The sequence below is a fragment of the Lepisma saccharinum genome, chromosome 9 (genome assembly GCF_977018435.1).
Source record: "Lepisma saccharinum chromosome 9, izLepSacc3.1, whole genome shotgun sequence".
NCBI classification, from domain to species: domain Eukaryota; kingdom Metazoa; phylum Arthropoda; class Insecta; order Zygentoma; family Lepismatidae; genus Lepisma; species Lepisma saccharinum.
In genome coordinates, this window is record NC_139237.1 from 62695451 (window position 1) to 62714871 (window position 19421).

Consider the following 19421-nt stretch of genomic DNA (forward strand, 5'->3'; position numbering starts at 1 on the left):
TACCCGGTGGAGGCACATTGTAGTTCGGATCCCACTTTAAACTGTAGGTCAAGTCCCACTTAGCCTATATGTGCATAAAGTAGACTTAAAACACACTAAAATTGTACATTTCAGTCACGGTCATTAATGTTATTTATTTATAAGAGCGTTGCAAGAACATGGTAACTTCAAACTGAAGGATTTTACAGAGAGTAAGGAAAACTATTTGGAGGGAAATTATACTTCGACCCCTCTTCGTGGAAAAACGCATTGCCTTGCTTCCTTTCCATGGAAAAATCCTTCAGTCGTCCATATTGTCATTGGCCTACCTTGAACAAACGGTTCTTTTCAAATTTCCAAACGTTGTTGTTCTAAAACAGGCATGTCAAACACGCGGCCCGCGGGCCGCATGCGGCCCTCGATATATTTTTGTGCGGCCCCTTCTTTTGTGCGGCCTCTTTGCTATTACCTGTTTTTAAATAGTACAGCCTTCAGATGTAGTACTTGCTAAAATATCTGTGTTATTATATATAAGACGATGTGAAATTTCACACGTTTTCCTCTTGGACAGGATATACCCGTCCGTAGGTGAAAAAAGGTGGTCGTGTTGCATTATTGGGGTGGTTGACGAATGTAGTGATTACCAGTTGTTCAGAGTCCAAGGCTAAGTCGTCTGCCTGCGCAGTTTTCCCTCCGGAATCTAGAATGAGGGGAGGGTTGGAGGGAAAGGGGAACAAGCTGCCTTCGCCCGAAAACCTACTAAAGTAGCTCAAGAAAGCGAAGCTGCGGTACACGCAAGCTACGCATTGTCGGAGTTGATAGCTAAACAGTCAAAACCTTTTGCCGAAGGCGAGTTTAGTTTATTAAACGGTGCTTGATTAAAGCTCCTGAAATAGTTAATCCCGCAAGTGTAAAAGCTTTTCAAGGCATTTCACTATCCCGCAACACGATTGCTGGCCTGTGATTTGAGTGATCAAATAAAAACAAAAGTGTCAAATTTAATTGCTTATTCCACCGCTTGTGATGAGAGTACAGACATCGGTGGTGTAGCTCACTTAGCTGTGTTTCTTCGTGCTTGTGATGAGGAGCTATTGGACATTGTACAGTTGCATGACACTGCTACCGGTGAGGATATATTTATTGCTGTTCGTGAACTTTTGCGGAAGTATGATTTACCTCTGTCAAAGTTATCCTGTGTGGCTACGGATGGTGCCCCTTCAATGACGGGAAAAAACAATGGTTTTGTGACAAAACTGCAAAACGAATTTCGTGAAACCTGTGATAAACACATGCTCCATCATGTGCATTGCATCATTCACCAAGAGGTCTTGTGTTCAAAAGTAATCAACATGGAAAGTGTGATGAAGCCTGTGAAAGAAGCTATCAACTTCATAAGATCCCATGGCTTAAACCAGCGACAATTTTCTGCTTTCTTAACAGATTTAGAAAGCGAATATTCTGGAGTGCCCTACTACACAGAAGTGCGCTTGGCTATCGTGTTCTAGGGTTCTTGAAAGATTCTGGAACTTGAAAGATGAAATATGCCAATTTTTGGAAATGAAAGAACAAGACACCAGTCTTTTTTCGCAACCAACGTGGTTAAAAGATCTTTCCTTTCTTGTTGATATAACGAAACACTTGTGAGATTTAAATTTGAAACTGCAAGGAAAAGATCAATTAATCACCAACATGAATGATCAAGTCAAAACGATTCGAGCGTAAGTTATTGCTTTGGGAAAAACAGTTAAGAAACGAAGACTTGACGCACTTTCCAACTTGTTCTAAATACAGATCAAGTTCAAAAGACCCTGTTTTGTACAAAAAGTACGCCGAAAAAATTCAGGTTTTGAATACTGAATTCGGGAAAAGGTTCCACGATGTTCGTTCTTTCGAAGACAAGATCTCCCTGTTTTCAGCCCTGTTTACGACTGAGGTAGAAAAAGTGGCAGCACATTTGCAGATGGAAGTAATTGAAATTCAGTGCGACTCAACTTTGAAACAAAAGTACAGCGAAGTGGGTATCCCTGACTTTTACAAGTACTTGCCTGCACGTTTTCCAGAAACCCGCAAATTTGCGTGTGAAATAATTTCCATGTTCGGTAGCACTTACCAGTGTGAAAAACTTTTCTCACTTGTGAAAGGAAACAAGTCACCAACGAGATCCAGATTTTCAGACGTTCATCTTAGCTGTGTTCTGAAAGTAGCTGCTTTGAATGAGATGTCTCCTGATATTGATAAGTTGGTGGCAGAAAAAAGATGCTAGCTGTCAGGCAAGAAACTTGATCATTGATCAAGTTTCAATGAATGTTCAATATATTTTATTAAGTGTTATGTTAGTCATTCTTTAAAATAAAGTATTAAAGATAATTTTTTTTTTTTTCCTTGCGGCCCGCCCTATCTAACACTACTGACTATTTGGCCCAGTTCATATTTTGAGTTTGACATGCCTGTTCTAAAATCAGGCAAAAACGAAGCAAGTCGCTAGTATTCTTCAGTTTCATTATTGTCATAAATGCCTACTAAACGTTGATTGATATTTGATTCAGGGACTAAAACATGCATGCATATTTGATGTTTTCTTTATTTTCAACGTCGCACCCCCTAAATTTCATTCCGCACCTCCTCAGCAACCCTAGATGATTAATCCTGGCGCCGCCACTGGCTACAGCTTAGGGGCCGAAAGTCTAGGAGGGCCGCACAAAAATGAGACACTAATGGGGCAGAAATGACAAATATTGTTTTAATACCAAAATAAAACAACATGTCAACTTCTTCTACTAGCTTATTTCATGAAACAATGCTGAAGGAAGGAGTTTCTAGCATTTAAATAACTTCTTACATCATAACCTGTATTATAACCGGAATATGAGTATGTATGGCAGACTGCAAATGACCATCCTTGTTTCTCAGTTTGTAGCCAGTATGACTACGGGTAATATAATGTCGGGTTATTTTCCTTTGGTGCGTGTGCGGTTATTAGTGTTATGTGGCGAAATGGATAAAGCGTTTGTAAACGAAAAGTGAAAAGAGAAAAGCATCTCTCGGAAATTCTAAAGAAAGTACCTAAATGAAATTAAATTTTCTCTTCTGAAATGTGTCTAAAGCAAATCTGTCCTGTCCAGTAGCCCCGTCAGCTTCAACTTAACAGGTCCTCCGATCGAAACCCGGAAATTATAACCACAGGTTGAGACGGCTCTCAACTCAGAAAAAAATGGATGAGACGTGTCCACCCTCCAGTTTTCCATTGTGAGGTTGAATCAACGAGTAAATTAAATCTATATGAAGCTCCTTGTGGTTAAATTTAAATTCGTAGCGTGTTTACCCTGAGCGAACGAGGTACGCCACGAAACAGATGTTTCTCAGTAAGTTCCCTAACGGACAGTTAAAAGAACCGCGAGTGAATGTGAATTCTTTGTAAACTATTTCAATTTCCACTTGAAGCTAGTGGAAGCGAAATACCGTGATAACAAAACTGCTAATAATAATAATATTAATAATGTCGGCATGGCCCAAAACAAAGGATAGCCTAGCAGCCCAAATTTTATGAGGCCCTACTGGCAAGGCAGGAAAAGTCCCTGGTGCTTATAGCACTGTGCCGTGAAGGCACATTCAGGGGATGCGAGGGCACACACATTCTCGATCACGGCCATTTTGGAGGGATGTGATCACCACCACGCTCCGGCCGCCTTTACCCTCAGGGTTCCTGCCAGGTACCCATTGATTTGAGGCACTGGGGGGAAAATGCCCCCTAATCATGGACGTCCGCAGATTTTTCCCTCGGAGGGACAAGCAAGATATATCTCCATGGGGCATGTTACCGCGATAATAGCGTTGCCCTATCAAAAGAACACCACTTGAATTCGAAATTATCGCATTCCTGAATCCCCATTATAATGATTATTGAAAATTACTATCACTGAAACCAAATTATACGTGTGATACTTTTAGGTTGACATTCAAGATCTGTTCATCCTTGTCCCCCTTCCAGACGTCCATATTATTATTTGTTATTATCCAAATTTGGATCTAAAAATTGTATTGCTCGCTTCCCTCGCAATTTATTTTCCCTAATGCATTGTAAATTACCAGAGATAAGTAACAGTACTTCACACTGTTGCAAACAGTTTTGTCTTAAATGCATGAACAATTGTTTGAGGGAGAAGAAGTGCACACATTTCACAGACAATTTGTATCATTTTTGCTGATGGTTTGTTATGGGGCGGATAAATTGATTATGTAATGTATTAAAATATTATATATATAAAAGTTGTGTACGTATAATAATAATACCGTTATTGTTACTACTACTATTATTATTAGTACGTATATCTTGGTACTTCCCCCTCCAGACTAAAATTCATGGTTACGCCTCTGAGGGGTGCATTATTTTCTATGTAATTGAAAACTATCCCGCTTCATTCTCTGGCTATTTTTTTATTATGAACAAGTCACATGCTATATGATTGATTAATTTAATTGGTGTTTTAAGTCCACTTTATGCACAGATAGGCTAATCTGGACTGGACCTACAGTTTAAAGTGGAATCCGAACCACTATGTGCCTCCACCGGGAATCAAACCCGAGATCCCTTGATTACAAGGCGACGACGCTACCCTCACATGCTATATTCGTCGGTTATGCTGCATTATATATATTTATATACGCAGGAGCGCCGACTTGTCAAAATTATTGGGGGGGCCTCTAATCACTGAAATAAATGAATGAATGACTCACTCCCTCCCTCTTTTAAAAATAAATATTACGTCTTCGTATAGCAGTTTTTAAGCAGCTATTATATTCCTCATGCAAATGAAATGTAACATGAAAAACGTTTAGAAAATGTTTCAAAGTTTCTTTATGTCTTTTGTGTCTGCTCATTTGTTTTTTTAGATAACAATTAACATTTTTTATTGAAAAGTATGTATTTACATTAAGAGGCCAACCTAACAGTTTTATGCCGGCCTCGGTAGCCGAACGTGTTGGGTGGTCGACTCAACTCGCTTTGATCCAGAGGTCTCTGGTTCGAGTTCCGTGGAGGGCATAGGTGTGTTTTAATGTCCGCAACAGACATATGACGGGTTGCAAATAACCTTAGTGTTGACGTACTCATAAAATAACGAATATTTAACAGTTTTATTTAATTATTTACATAAATGCTAACACAAATCGCAGGAAAATAGGTTTACTTTTTTGTTCTTGCTACAATATTTTACTTTTTAAATTTAATTTTGCAATAATAAAAAACAAGTAGCATGTACACTAAGATATAAAGTGACATACACAACAAAAACATATGAACATGATTTAAAAATAAAGCAAAAGTTGCTCTACGCAGTGGGTTATTTTTCTATGAACTCCTTAACGAGCGGTCTCAGGTCCAAATTATCAAGCACAGTTTGATGTATGTGGAATATGCTAAGCTGCTTAGTCTCTTCTGCCCCATTGTAGATCTGAAATATGTCTTCAGTCGGCGAAGAGCACTGAATGACCTTTCGGCTGTGGCTGTCGTCACTGGCACAGTGCGGAGGAGCATCATGAATTTGGCAACTTCAGGCAGAAGCTCCTGGAGGGTCCTGTCTTCCAAAAGAAACTTCCTAATGTCACGCATGGTAGTTAGAACCACTTTCTTCTGTTTGGCGATATCACAAGCATGGACAGGTGTAAGGAGAGCCTATCGGCATCCAAATCTTGGCGAAAGAATTCTCTCGTTTCCTGAAAGTTTGTTGTGCAACTGTTCACATCTAAGATGCATTCTTTCTCTACGGCTGTTACTTTTTGTAGTCCTGTAGATTCATGTCTTTGTTTAACACATGATTTTACTGTGTCACACACGTCAGTGTATATCGATCTATAATACTATTTTGGAGTGTAGAACTTGTGAGGTTTGGCAGCATCAGGATTTTCAAGTCTCTTAGGGACGTGACGTTGCCGGGGAAATCTGGCTCATCAACCAGGCTGGGTTTGCCCTCTGTGCATTTCTGCCAGAACTGCTCAAAATCCATTCGCTTTTCTTGAAAGATGTCAGTCAAGTGTTTTAGTTTTGATTCCACTTCTGTAGCACCAATGCGTGGAGACTGAATCTTACAGTTTACCTCTTCTATTGGACCCCTCACATGGCAGTAGAGGGAGAGAAAGAAAAATGTCTTGAAGTGAAGCATTGTCTCCAGGTATCCAGCACATTTTGATGCTGCGTCAGAAAATTTCTCAAAAAAATTTGGAAAGTTTTCATAGTTCCTTAAGATCTGTTGCATACTGGAGGCTCTCAACGTCCACAGACGAGGGCAAAGTGGTCGCAGTCCAGTATGGCCAGCCTTCTCATTCACATCAATAACATTCCAAAATATTGGATTATTTTAGGTGATTCCCAAACAGTCTTTAACAAGTCGTTGGCTAAATTAATTATGTATCTGATTAATATATGTATAATAGTAAATAATAATTATATACATAGTATATAGTAATAAGTCATGTGTTTTGCTGTCTCCGGTCGTAGCCCCCCCAAAGTTGATGGTTTAGTGTCTCAGCCCCCAAAGTTGATGGTGTAGAACATTTCAAATGTGTATTTAAAGTTTAGTTCATGTGGCACAATTCAGAGTAAACTTTACAAGAGAAGCAAAATAATACATTAGACCCTCTTAAGCAAAATTATTTGGGGGGCTCTGCCCCCACATCGTAAACATTGTGGGGGCTCGAGCCCCCCCCCACAAGCCCTATGGAGTCGGCGCCTATGTATATACGTACACTGTGTATATACATACACACACTACCCATCAATGCAATATAACTAAAACAGTGAGATTAATGGAGGTTTTTCTTTTCCCACTGAACTTTCATCAAGGCTTTTGTCCCCCCCCCCCACCAAATCAGCGGGTCTGCGCACGCCTATGATTTGAGGCTAAATCCCTACTGGAGCAAAGGGTAATTTCTTTGTGACGTACTTCCTTGGGAGACACCTTCATTTTCTGCTTTGGTAATTAACGTATTTTTCATTTAAAAAGCCAAAGAATGACTAAGGTCAACATGAATTCAAAGCTATTCAGGGCGAATTTTACCGTAAATTTTGAAACAGCAGTTTAAGGTTGGTAACATTAACATAAGAGTGTCCAGAAAAAGAAGCCAAATTTTATTTCGTTTTTCTTGTCTTCCAAGTCCAGCAAGAGAGATTCCTCAGGTAGGAAGGGGAATTTGGCACCAAAAAAAAAAAAATACCTTGCTGGTGGTTATTCGAGCGTGAGATACCGGATATACGGTAAAAGCAGGCTGTTAATTTGTTTCTTCGTGCAGTCACGATCTGTAACGCTGCAAATTACAACGTTGCATGCTCAAGATATCAAAACCAACGGCGAGAGCATTGCAGAGTCATAGCTACAGGTAGAGGGGTGGCAAGGAGGCGGTAACCTTGGGCGCCGAAGCAATGAGGGCGCCAAATGAACAAAAAATGAACCTCGAGGCGCCCTGTGAAGGTATGTGCACCCTATTAAATAATAATAGTGTAAGTTTGCAAGGAAATAACTAAAACACAATTCTTACTCGCTTCGCAAGAAGAATGTATACATGTACTTATTTCTGGATATGGCTGAAACTGCACCTTAGACAGTGATCGTGATTTCTTAGATCACTGGTGAAATTTCACAGCCCGTGATTTCTGTTCTCAATCTACAGAACAGAGGATTTGGCCGGAAATCGCATCCTGCCAGGATTTCCGCTGTGACTGATGCTTTGGTGGTCTACTCTATCGTTAAGATGACTTGGATCTCGTATTTTCTCTGGAAAACTATCTCTTAACAGAAAAAGGAATTAATCACGCAGATTTCTCGAAAGGATCAGGATCCGTAAAGTAAGCTATAATTCTAGTGTGTGAACGCGTACAAAGTGTTGAAAAGCATTATGTTCAGTGCCCTCGTGCCTGTACACTAAAAAAAAAGTTGAACCTGTGTTTACAGCTCTTAATCACTATGCTTCGTGGCAGTAGCGTAACCAGGATGGTAATTTGGAGTAAACTGAGCTTTCATTGGTTGATTTATTTTGCTTCGCTTTTCTTCCACTTTTGGCTAATCGCGAAAAGGAGTATGTATGGTGGTAAAATCAAGTTAATGAAAAAGTGCAATCACAAACATATATAAACACAACACGAGTCCCAATTGATTATATTGGTTGTGGGTCCAGTTAGTTCCCAAAAATGCAGTGTAGGGTGTACGACGTGCAAGTGAGGTTGGCACTTGAGTGGCTTCTGAAAATACCACCTCTTACACCCCAAGGGTGGAGCCGAACCTAGAACTTAATATATCTCATGAGAAAGGTTGGAAAATGTTCTGTCTCGATTCCGTCTTGTAAATAATCTCATTTTCAAATATAGCAGCGGTCTAAAATATATAAAGATTATAGCGAACTATGTTGCTCCATGTTGAAAATACTTTTCTTCGGAAAGTTGGGAACCAAGTTTCTTTCTGTGTGGGCTACGTTTCTTCTCTCCCCAGCCAGGGAGGGACCAGGACGAAGGAATGCGAGAAGTGACAAATGAGCCCTGTATCCCTTCGACTGGACACGGTCCATCGCTACCGAACTAATTTAGGTAACATGTGGCAGAAACTGTAGGATCCAGAGAATGACCAGGAGATGCTGTTCCCACGGTTTGGTCAAAACCACGCCGGACAATCTCATTGGGCCATGGGGACACATGATCAACCAAAAGCTACAGTTTTTGGGAAATAGTTTGGAAGAGAGGACAGTGTGTGACGAGACTTGAAATAGACATTACCCGCCAAGATGCGTTAAGAACACAGGAGTTCGCCAGTAACTGTTACGGTACAGAAGTGTGTTAAGACTCGTGTGATAAGAGTTCGAACCCGGGACAGTAAGGTACCATGAAGTTGTACACGTGTGTGTGGTAAAATTGCCAGTTTCATTAAAGTGTCAATTGGAGACACGTTTTGGTTTATATGTGACAAGTGTATCCTTTTCGTGTAAGTATGCTAGGTTTAGTTGTTCATTAATTAAATATGTTAAAAATCTATATTTGTTTCCCTTATCTGCAAGATTAAGGAGTTAAGTATCTGATCATTGGTAACTGCAACGGGTAAACAAGACCAGGTAATGTTAGGTCGAGCTCTTGGCTGATAAATTCCCCTAGCTTCCCTAGCCGAATCCTGGAACGGACCGTTACTAACCCCCCAAATCTGTTATAAGATAATGAAATTCAAAGTAATCCAGTAATCCAATCTGCATTGATAAAGGAAAATGAGCATTTTATTTCTAGCAATCCACAATTATGCTGTCGAACTAAGAACTTGTATGATGTCCATGATATCACTGGCGGATATTTTACACTCTCTATGTCCTTTATATTCTAAAATGATTTGCAGATACTAATTTCAAAAAGTAGCTGTTACAAATTTCATAAAGTAACTTCTACTTGCTACCAGTAACTAGTTTCCACCAAACACTCCAGAAAATCGTCTTTGATGAACATGGGCGTCGCCAGAAAGTTTTGCAAGGGGGGTCGGGCAAATGATAAAAGTTGAATAGTAGAAAAATATTAATTGTTATTATTATTATTATTCCTTACTGTGCATAATGTGGACTTAAAATCCCAAATCAATTAATCAATATTATTATTATTATGTAAATAGAGAGACTCGATCCGCTAAACGAGTGAATAACTGCACAACTATTTTTCATTATTTCTTTTGCATTTTGTGCAGTTAGTAGCCTATATGAAAAGCATTTTGTTATTAACTTTTCCACGTCTCGTTCAAGAAAAGGCTTTAAATGTTAGGGTTTTTTTTTTCATAAGGTTTGTTCTGTGACCTCTCACCTACAACTGTAATTATTAGAATTTTGAAAACTGTGAAACCATGTGTTCTTTGGATGAAATGGTAGAATGTAACCTTGTTCCTGTATTTTTCACTCAATGTTTTTGATCCAATGCATTTTTACTTTGTTTATATACTAAATGAACTTTATTTCTGTTCTTAACAATAAGAGTAACAAGCTTTTGGCTTTCTTGTATCTTTAAATGAACGATGCCAATTTCCAGGGAGTTGACCGACCTGTTCGACCGCCCCCCCCCCCCCCAGCGCCCATGGTGATGAACGATACCGTCTGCCTAATTTTACTTATTCCAAAAGCATTTTAGTTGACAGTCTGTGTAACTCTCAGACTTTGCAACTATAAAGCAAGTGTATCCTGGCAACAGTGCAGCAGCCGATTTCACTTCTTTTTCTGCGAAATTTATTTTGAAACATGGCACGGCATGTGCAAGTTTGCTTTTCTGCCACCTATTTTTACAATCCATATGGCGCGCATGTCGCACGACTGTCCTTGGTTTTTCGTTGTCGTGCTTTACTTATCAAGAAGGGGAAATGGGTCACAAATGTGGTTCACTTCATTAGCTAATGGTGGAAAAGGAGGATTTCTTTATTATAGGGGCGTCACCCATATCGACAGAGCAATCAAATTTGAAAAACATGACATAGGTAGACTGTCAGACGCAGTGTAACATTACTCCTACCCACTCAATATTTTTCAACACAGTTTATACTGTAAGCTCTGGATTTTTACGAAATTATGTGGCGAAAATCACTAAAAATACGTCTCGGAAATTTTATCTTTGTGACTTAGATCACAGATGCAAGACCGCTCTTGTGTACACGCATGAAACTCTGAGCGAGCAACGTCACTGTAGAGTTGTAAGAACAGCGGAAAGGAGGGAGGGAGGACATGAGATGCACACAGAGCGCTCGCCAGCTTGCACAAATGCACACTAGTTGCCCAAGTCTTGTTTATATTTTCTGTCTAATCACCGTCCTCATTGTCGCAATTAACGAAAAGTGGTAAAAAGGCAACGTAATTTTTTTTTAAAAAAAAAAAACATATTTTACTTGTTTGTCTCAACACTTGAAATGTTATTTTCATTTTTCAGTGGAATCCGGCCCCTGCGTGGCACTGCCAAAGAGAGGGACAAGAAAAAGTTCGTCCTCTACTCCCTGTACGCTTGGGGATGTTCCGCCATCTTGCTGATCATCACCGTCGTCATGGACAACATCCCGGAGCTTCCTCCGAGCGTCATCAGGCCGAACATCGGGATAAGGAAATGCTTCTTCCAAGGTAAGATGCGTTTTGGTTCACACTTCATCCGGGACAGTTTTTACAGTGTCATCCATAAGTGCGAAACAACCGTTAGAAACAAATACGGATGGGGTATCACAAATCAAGCGTCCTAATGCATCATATTCTAACCCATTCTGATGTCACATGACTACCATTCCATTTTAGAAAATGAAGGGCTTTAAGATTGGCGCCGTGTTGGGAACATACTAAAAGGTCTGTTGTATATGTTCGATCCGCACCACCCGAAAAACAAGTAAAGAAATTTTTCACCTGGAGACGTGAAAACTATTCTCTCGGAACATATGTTAGAGATTAAGTATAAGTTGTAGAAGCAGTAGACACTGGATATTCCTAGCATGCTAATAGAGAACCAATGTTACTAACGTTCATAGATTAATACGCTAACAAGTTCTCCACCTTTCCTATAGCATGCATCAAGACATTTCCTGTCCATATTTATTTTAAACGGTTGTTCCTATATTTACGAACAACCCTGTCCACAGACACGCACACGGTGGGGTGTTTTCATCTTGATTCACAGCGACATTTAATGCTGTAGATCCTACTTTTAATTTCCATTGAAACGTTTTATGTTTGAGTTTGTTTTTAAAGCCACATTATGCACGGAAAAGTCAATCGGGACTGGGTCTACAGTTTAAAGTGGAATTCGAGCCACTATGCGCCTCCATCAAGTATCGAAACCAGAACCTGTTGACTACAAGCCGACAACGTTACCACTACACCAAAAATATTTTATGTTAAAACACGGAATTAAAATTACACAAAACGATTGAAGTTTTGGGAATAATTGTTGATTAAAAATAAACCAAAATAATGCTGAAAATCTATAAAAACAAAAAAAATTACTTTAATTAAAATGTAATTATTTGAAACTTATTTAATAAAATATTAATGATACCATTTAGAATGGTAAGCCGCGGTGGCTCAGTCGGTAACGCGTCTGACTACCATGCTCAAGGTCCCGGGTTCGATCCCCGGCCGGTTTAAATCCGGGAACTTTTCTAACGGTGAAAGCGGCCCCGGCGCCCACCCAGCGTCGAATAACATGGGTACCTGGGGGAAACCCTGGGGGGTAAAGGCGGTCAGGGGCGTGATGCTGATCACATCACCCCCACTCACGACCGGATCAAGAAAGTGTGGGGCGTTACCCCTACACCCCCTATACGCCTTCATGGCGTGGTGCTATGCACAGGGGAACACTTTACCTTTTTTTTTTTTACCTTTTTTACCATTTAGAATGGAACAAAGATTCCTAAAAAATTTGGAGTAAGCACGACCCGGAAATGCATAAGAAGTGTAATTAATGTATCGTAACCTAGAAACAATAAATAGAAAGTCAATTCCCTACTTCATAGCATATAATATAACTAAAGCAGATTGTAGAGATAAAGTTTCAATAAAAAAGAAAAGGGAAACCAGCTGATCTCGAGAATCCGAAACATGGACGTGGAGAAGGGTTGGGTCGAACCAGCCAGTCGATCTCTACTCTGGAAATTGACATCATTCATTTGATTATAGAAAGGAAGCAAATACAATGTATTTAAATGATAGTAGATCATAGAAAGAAGGGAATATAGCGAAAGTAAAAGAATTACTTTATTCGGAAAGTAAAGAGTAAAGTGCACAAACCAGGCGAGAAATTTAAGTTTTTACTTTCACTTCAAAAATAAATGTTTCCCTAAGCAGGTATTCTAAAATATAGGAACTAGATTTCTATGTGAAAGATCACACAGCAAAAATAGCATGACTACATTTTCCTTGATTCAAGTCCGTAAAAATTATAACAAAACACGAAACTGTTTCAATGCATTCGTAGTTTGAAATGTGTAAGAAATAAAATTTTGAAAAACAGTAGTGCCAGATATTCGAATAAGATTTTCACTAAACACAAAATATTCAGTGAGCTTATTAGTTATATTGGGGTCCAATTATGACCGGGAGACCTTGCCTCCTCCTACCTTGCCTGGTTACAGCCCTGCATTCTTTCACCTTTGAAATAACAAACAGCAACGTTCAATCTTTGGATTCGAGAACTATAAATCATTCCAGAAATATTGTAAATTTGTTACTGCCACAGTATACGTTCTAGAATTTCATCCTCTTTTGGGAAATAATTTTTATTGAGCTCTCGCCCGCCATGAACATGTCCAATCGTGTAATCCCGTTGCTGCTTCTATTACAGACAGGATTGCCAACCTGTGCTACTTCACCGGACCCATTGCGCTGCTGCTGTTAGCCAACCTTATCTACTTCATAGTGACCGCCGTGAAGATTGTGCAGATGAAGAAGGAAACGTCGATGCTGAAGAGTAAAGGAAGTCAAAAGCACGACGACCAGGAAAATAACAAGCAAAGGTAACTACTGCATCGGGTTGAGGACGTCAGAAATTTCCAAAATATTAATAATAATAATAATAATAATAATTATTATTATTATTATTGTTATATCCTTGAGGAGGCTTACTCAATCCAGCAGATGAGTGAATATGCAGCACAAGTTTTTTTGTTTTTTACGTTTCATTCATTTCATACTGAAATGCACAATTATTATATTTTGTTATTACATTTAAAATACCTTCAAGATAGAACTTTAAAAGTTAGATGGAAATCTTAGTCATAAGGTTCTTGTTGTTTGACATTAAACTTAATTTTTTGAATTTTGAAAACTGTGTACATACGAGGGTCACTATTTATATTTTGAGCCTTGGCAACACTGATTGAAGTTAGGCGCGATTTGACGTTTGCACGGAATCGTCTGGCATTATTGACCATAACGTACTTCAAATGTTTTGTCAATAGCTTCATTTGTGTTGTTTATGTTGCCTTGGAGATTGCGCGACAACAGTAAAATGGAATTAACTCGTGAACATTTTCGTGCGATGATTTTTTACGATTTTCGACGTGGATTATCAAGACAAGAGTGCATCGATCAACTTACTTCCACATTTGGCGATGAAGCCCCATCCTTTGCCACTGTGAAACGCTGGTATAACGAATTTAATCGTGGCCGCCATTCGCTCACCGACGAGATTCGCGAAGGTCGTCCAAAATCAGTTGTTGTTCAAGAAAACATTGATGCTGTGCAAAACCTAATACTGCAAGATCGTCATGTGACATACTGTGAGATTGAGGCAACCATAGGCATTAGTTCCACCAGCATATATAAAATATTACATGATCATTTAGCTGTGAGAAAGGTATGTTCTCGTTGGATCCCACACAATTTGACAAAAACTCAAAAAGACGCTCGCGTCAATTGGTGCAAACAAATGCTCAATAAATACAATCGTGGTGCTTCAAAAGACGTATATAAGATTGTAACAGGTGACGAATCATGGATATATGCATATGAGCCGGAACGTAAACAGCAGTCGACTGTATGGGTGTTTCAAGATGAACCCAATACAACAAAAGTTGTTCGCGCTCGAAGCACATCGAAACAAATGGTCGCCTGTTTTTTCGGGAAAACTGGTCATGTGGCAACTGTGCCTTTAGAGGAACGTAGAACGGTCAACTCTGAATTTGTTTGCCAGAGGTCTGCGGTCAAATACGGAAAACAAACAAACGCCGTCGGATCATTCTTCATCAAGACAATGCCAGCTGTCACACATCTCGTCTAACAACCGACTTTACGAACAGTCAAAAAATCGAGTTGATGGGTCATCCGCCTTAAAGTCCTGATTTGGCACCCAATGACTTCTTCTTGTTCCCGAATGTCAAGAATAAATTGCGTGGACAACGATTTTCGTCGGCGGAAGACGCCGTTGATGCGTTCAAAAACCATATTATGGAGGTGTGTCAAGAAGATTGGAAAAACTGCTTTGACAAATGGTTCGAACGAATGCAAAAGTGTATTGACCATAAAGGAGAATACTTCGAAAAACAATAAAGCAGTTTTCAATGCCAAATTCCTGTTTTTTCATTGTTAGGCTCAAAATATAAATAGTGACCCTCGTAGCTTGGTGCATGTACTGTAACCTCAATCGCGAACGTAACACGCTACGAAATTGGAGATCCTAGGTTTGAACTTCTGTCAAGGTGGAATTTCAACTTTATCGAACAGGGAATTTAAAAGTTGGATAGAAAATTTTGGGGCAATCATAAGAGAATCTTCAGTCTGACTCAGGAACAACACTGGAAAGAGGACAGCAGGTGTGAAAATGGAGGGGTCGCGGGTGGGATGCGATTCCGAGAATAAATGCTGTTTCGATTAAGTTTCAGAATTTCAAATGTCTGAAAATTCTAGCTCCATCGTTTCAGCATTGTCTCCCTGTTGAATTTTTGTGAAGCTTCGAATAATTTTTTGAAAATGGGTTACAGATTTTGGTTTCTGAACTTCCATTAATCCTACATGCCCAAGTTTCGGGGGGGGGGGGGGTTTCAACCCTAGAAACCCCCCCCCCACTCTAAATACGGCCATGAGTTGTCCTCAACCTTCTTGAGCTTGCGACCCGGTAAATTCGTTTTAATAAAAGCCGGTATCCCGAACCCAACACTTTTATTCGTAAATAGCTTTCTCATTTTTTAAACTTTATATGCTCCTTTGAAATTTAATATTAACAAATAAATTATTGCATAATAATAGAGAGTGTCGTTTGATTATGTTTAGTCTTGTTGTCAAATATAAAATTTGATTTAAATTAGTTGACAACGACTAGATCTCGTGAAATATTCTAGTTTCCTCTGATCAACATTATTAAATTAATTTGGTAACTGCTGATTTTCATTGGCATGTTCCAAGTCGGACACAGAAAAAATTCCATTAATCAGAATATTTCCATTTCAATATATTTATTTTATTAAAAATGCTGCACAAACTAAATTGACGGTAGTGCCTGTCCGTCAACCTCCAAATTACATAAATTACCTTTATAGCTTGTCGAAAACGAAACCTTCACGTAAACCGTTTCATTCGTGAGTTATACGTATTATGTTTATGGGCTCACGTTCTATTTACAGGCCACCTCCCCCTTGATTGATTTCCGGAGCATTTATTTTACCTTCGGCCGAGGATAATTCTGTTATCATTTTACATCTTATTTTGCGTAGCTTCTCTGCCATATATTGGTTAATCGCAACAATTCGATGAAATTGATAAACATACACTCATAAAGGAACACACATGCTAGGTCCAGACTCGAGCCCGGAACCTTCGGTATGTTAACCTCAGAACACGCTTGGTCAATAGGCGGGTAGATTTATCATGATGATATTGGATATTAGGCTATTATATTTTATTTTACTTCGCATTTATGCTACTTTTGACTAATCGCAACGATTAGTATGAGCGATGATTAGATGCAATTCATGAAGGAACCCCCGGGTTCGATACCCAGTGGAGGCACATAATGGTTCGGATTCCACTTTAAACTGTAGGTCCAGTCCCGATTAGCTTTACTGTGCAAATTGTTCTTAAAACACCAAATCAATCAATAAAACAATCAATCATGAAGGAACCATGCCTAGGCCGGGATTCGAACCCGAGAACTTCGTCAGCGAGATTAAAAGCTGGCTACTTAACACGCTCGGGCACCGCGGCGTCCAATTGATGTTAGTAATATTATTATTGTCTCAAGTAGTGTAATTCTACCACCATCTTGTCCCATACAATCTTGCAGTCATAGAATCATAGAAGGAATAACATGAATCAATTGTCTAATAATAACAACCATCCAAAAAATTGCCCCATGAGTGAAATACACTCCTCACAAAAAGTTTGGAATATTATTATATTAGGCAATAGGTGATAGGCACGGTGGCACATGTCGGCGAAAAGACGAGAACGTCCACCAGACAGATAACATGTGTTGTTGCATTCTAAGGCCGTGCCTATCACCTATTGTCTAACGAAACAATATTCCAAACTTTTTGTGAGGAGGGCAAAAATGTTGATATACTTGTCTACGGTTTGTTAGCTTGCAATATAAACCACTAATGCACAGAGCCAAATTGTTTAAATATGAAACAGAACCAAGTTAATATCTTGACTATATAGAAAGCCTTAATACAAAATCGACCAAAGAATCATTTAACAGTTGCCTGCCTGCCTTTCATCATTTGTTGTATGGGAAGCATTGTGTGAAGTGTGTGTGTGTGTAGTGGCAGAAAACAGAGAACAAAAAGATCGAATACAGAGGCAACACTGTTAGAGAACAGCATTGTGTGCACTGAGGCAACACGTCTCGACGAGTGGGCGGGGCACTGAGGTTGCGAACGAGTTGCTGTTGCTGCAAAAGGAACACTCCCAACAACTTGTCGAGGAAATGAATTGAAATATAAACAGCAGAATTTAGTGAAATCCTAATGTTTTTCTATAACGGCAACTCGCATTAACAGCTGAGCAATATTCACAGGTGAAATTCCGTAATGAAAGGACAACATACCGCACTCCATACCTTCAGCGTGGTAACATTTAATAATCGTTCGGTTATGCTTAATACGTATATGCAATTTACCTAAAACAGTTTCCCTGGCTCAACTCAGAGGCGAGGTATGGGGGAGAAATCAGTTTTGAGCGGCACTTTCCTGAAAATAATATAGCAATATAAATGTTCCGCTCCATTTTCGTATTCTCCATTGAACTCGTACTATTGTTTCCAGAAGTTGAGCCCCACCTCCCTACTCCCATCGTCTACACCAAGGGTCGTAGCAATTTCGTGCAGATCTGCCACACATGAGCATACCGACTATGTTTCCTCCTGTAAATTCCGACCTGTAAGGCATGATTAGGGTTACCAGACGTCCGGATTTTCCCGGACATGTCCTACATTTTAGCCTTATGTCCTACATTTTAGCCTTATGTCCGGCGTCCGGGAGGAATTTGAAAAATATCATAAATGTCCTACATTTTGAGCGTCACATAATATTTATTAGGAAAATACGTAACACAAAAAAATCATGCAAATTACAAGTCTATTGACTGCGCTTCCAAACTCAATAGTGAAATTTATTTTGATTCAGTCCTTGCACAAAAATAATAAAGTTTGTCCTGCTATTCAACAAACGGGAAAACGGAAGCAATTAATGAACAAAGTCTTGGGACCACTTTCTGATAACGTCACTGTTCAATGCCTGAGCAGAATTTCTTGCCTTAGGGTTTATACTGATGGAACAAGGTGTTGTCCATTCTTATTCAATATTTAATATAATTTGATTGTAAAGCAGGAGTATAGAGAACAAAGTTATTCAGGGTGCCTGCCAGTCAAGAAAGTCATGGAAGTCAAGAAAAAATAAAGAAATCAACAAGTAGGTCAAGAAGTCAATAAAAAGGCAACACATTATTCTTGTGGTCAAGAATTTTTGCTATTGATTGGTTGATTTAGTTTATTTTACTTCACTTTTTTCTGTCCCATTGGCTAATCGCGAAGATGAGGATGAATGATGGTAAGATAAGATGGATGAATGGATAGTCATAAACATATAGGGCCAACCGACACAAACCCCACATGAGATTATACTGGCTGAGAGTTCAGACGCCAAAGCCTCGCTTGTCTGCCAAACACAGTTCAGGATGCATTAATACAGAATAGCAGATGTAATTCTCTTCTTAAATTCAGCTTCAGTTTTCATCTTAACTGGCCCTTTGGTAGGGATTTTCATTAAATAAATATTTATTGTCTTAATTACTAATTTCCAACTTTACCTAAGTAGGATATAGAAAAGTCCAGAAAAAGTCAAGATTTCTGGATGTATTATTTTGGTAGACACCCTGTTATTGAACTAAAAACTAGCCAAGATGAAACCATTTTAAATTACAGTAATTGCTGAATATTTGTTTGCCATTACAGGTCATAATTCAAATGTTGAGATAGTACTTTCATTAACATCAGCACAACAGACTCACGAGAGAATTATTTTCTCATAAAGTCTGTAAAATGTTTGGTATTGGTCCCTATAATTTCAACGAGTTTGACTGTCCACTCTAACATCAATATATAGTTTGACAAAACCTGAAATTTTGATAAAAATTATCTCGTCTGAGAAGTACCACTTAAATCAAGTAGTAAGAGGTGCCTTGATTAGTATGATTGCAAGTTTTGAAATTTTGAATTTAAACATTCGTTGGGAAATATTTTTTAAAAAACTGAAAAGTGTCATTTTTTAACTACTTCCTAACGTGTTCTATAGAAATATGTATTATTTATTGAGAATGTGTTGCGTCCTACATTTTGACTTAATGTCCTACATTTTGGGACAGCATGTCCTACATTTCCCTTACAGCGATCTGGTAACCCTAGGCATGATGCCTTCTTCTTGTCTTTTTACAAGCAAATGATATCGTAAAGGAACGTTCGGCCCGAAGGAATACGCTGC

At 39.0% G+C, this 19421-nt stretch overlaps 1 protein-coding gene across 2 annotated transcripts in view; it reads left to right on the forward strand.

The window, feature by feature from the left end:
* The window catches only part of LOC145992076 (G-protein coupled receptor Mth2-like), a 141081-nt gene that overhangs the window by 108126 nt on the left and 13534 nt on the right, over positions 1-19421 (forward strand). For both annotated transcript variants that reach the window (XM_083128288.1, XM_083128286.1), the window contains exons 3-4: positions 10901-11085; positions 13292-13463. In XM_083128288.1, the coding sequence (XP_082984414.1) occupies positions 10901-11085; positions 13292-13463 (357 nt within the window). The remainder of the gene's footprint in view (positions 1-10900; positions 11086-13291; positions 13464-19421) is intronic.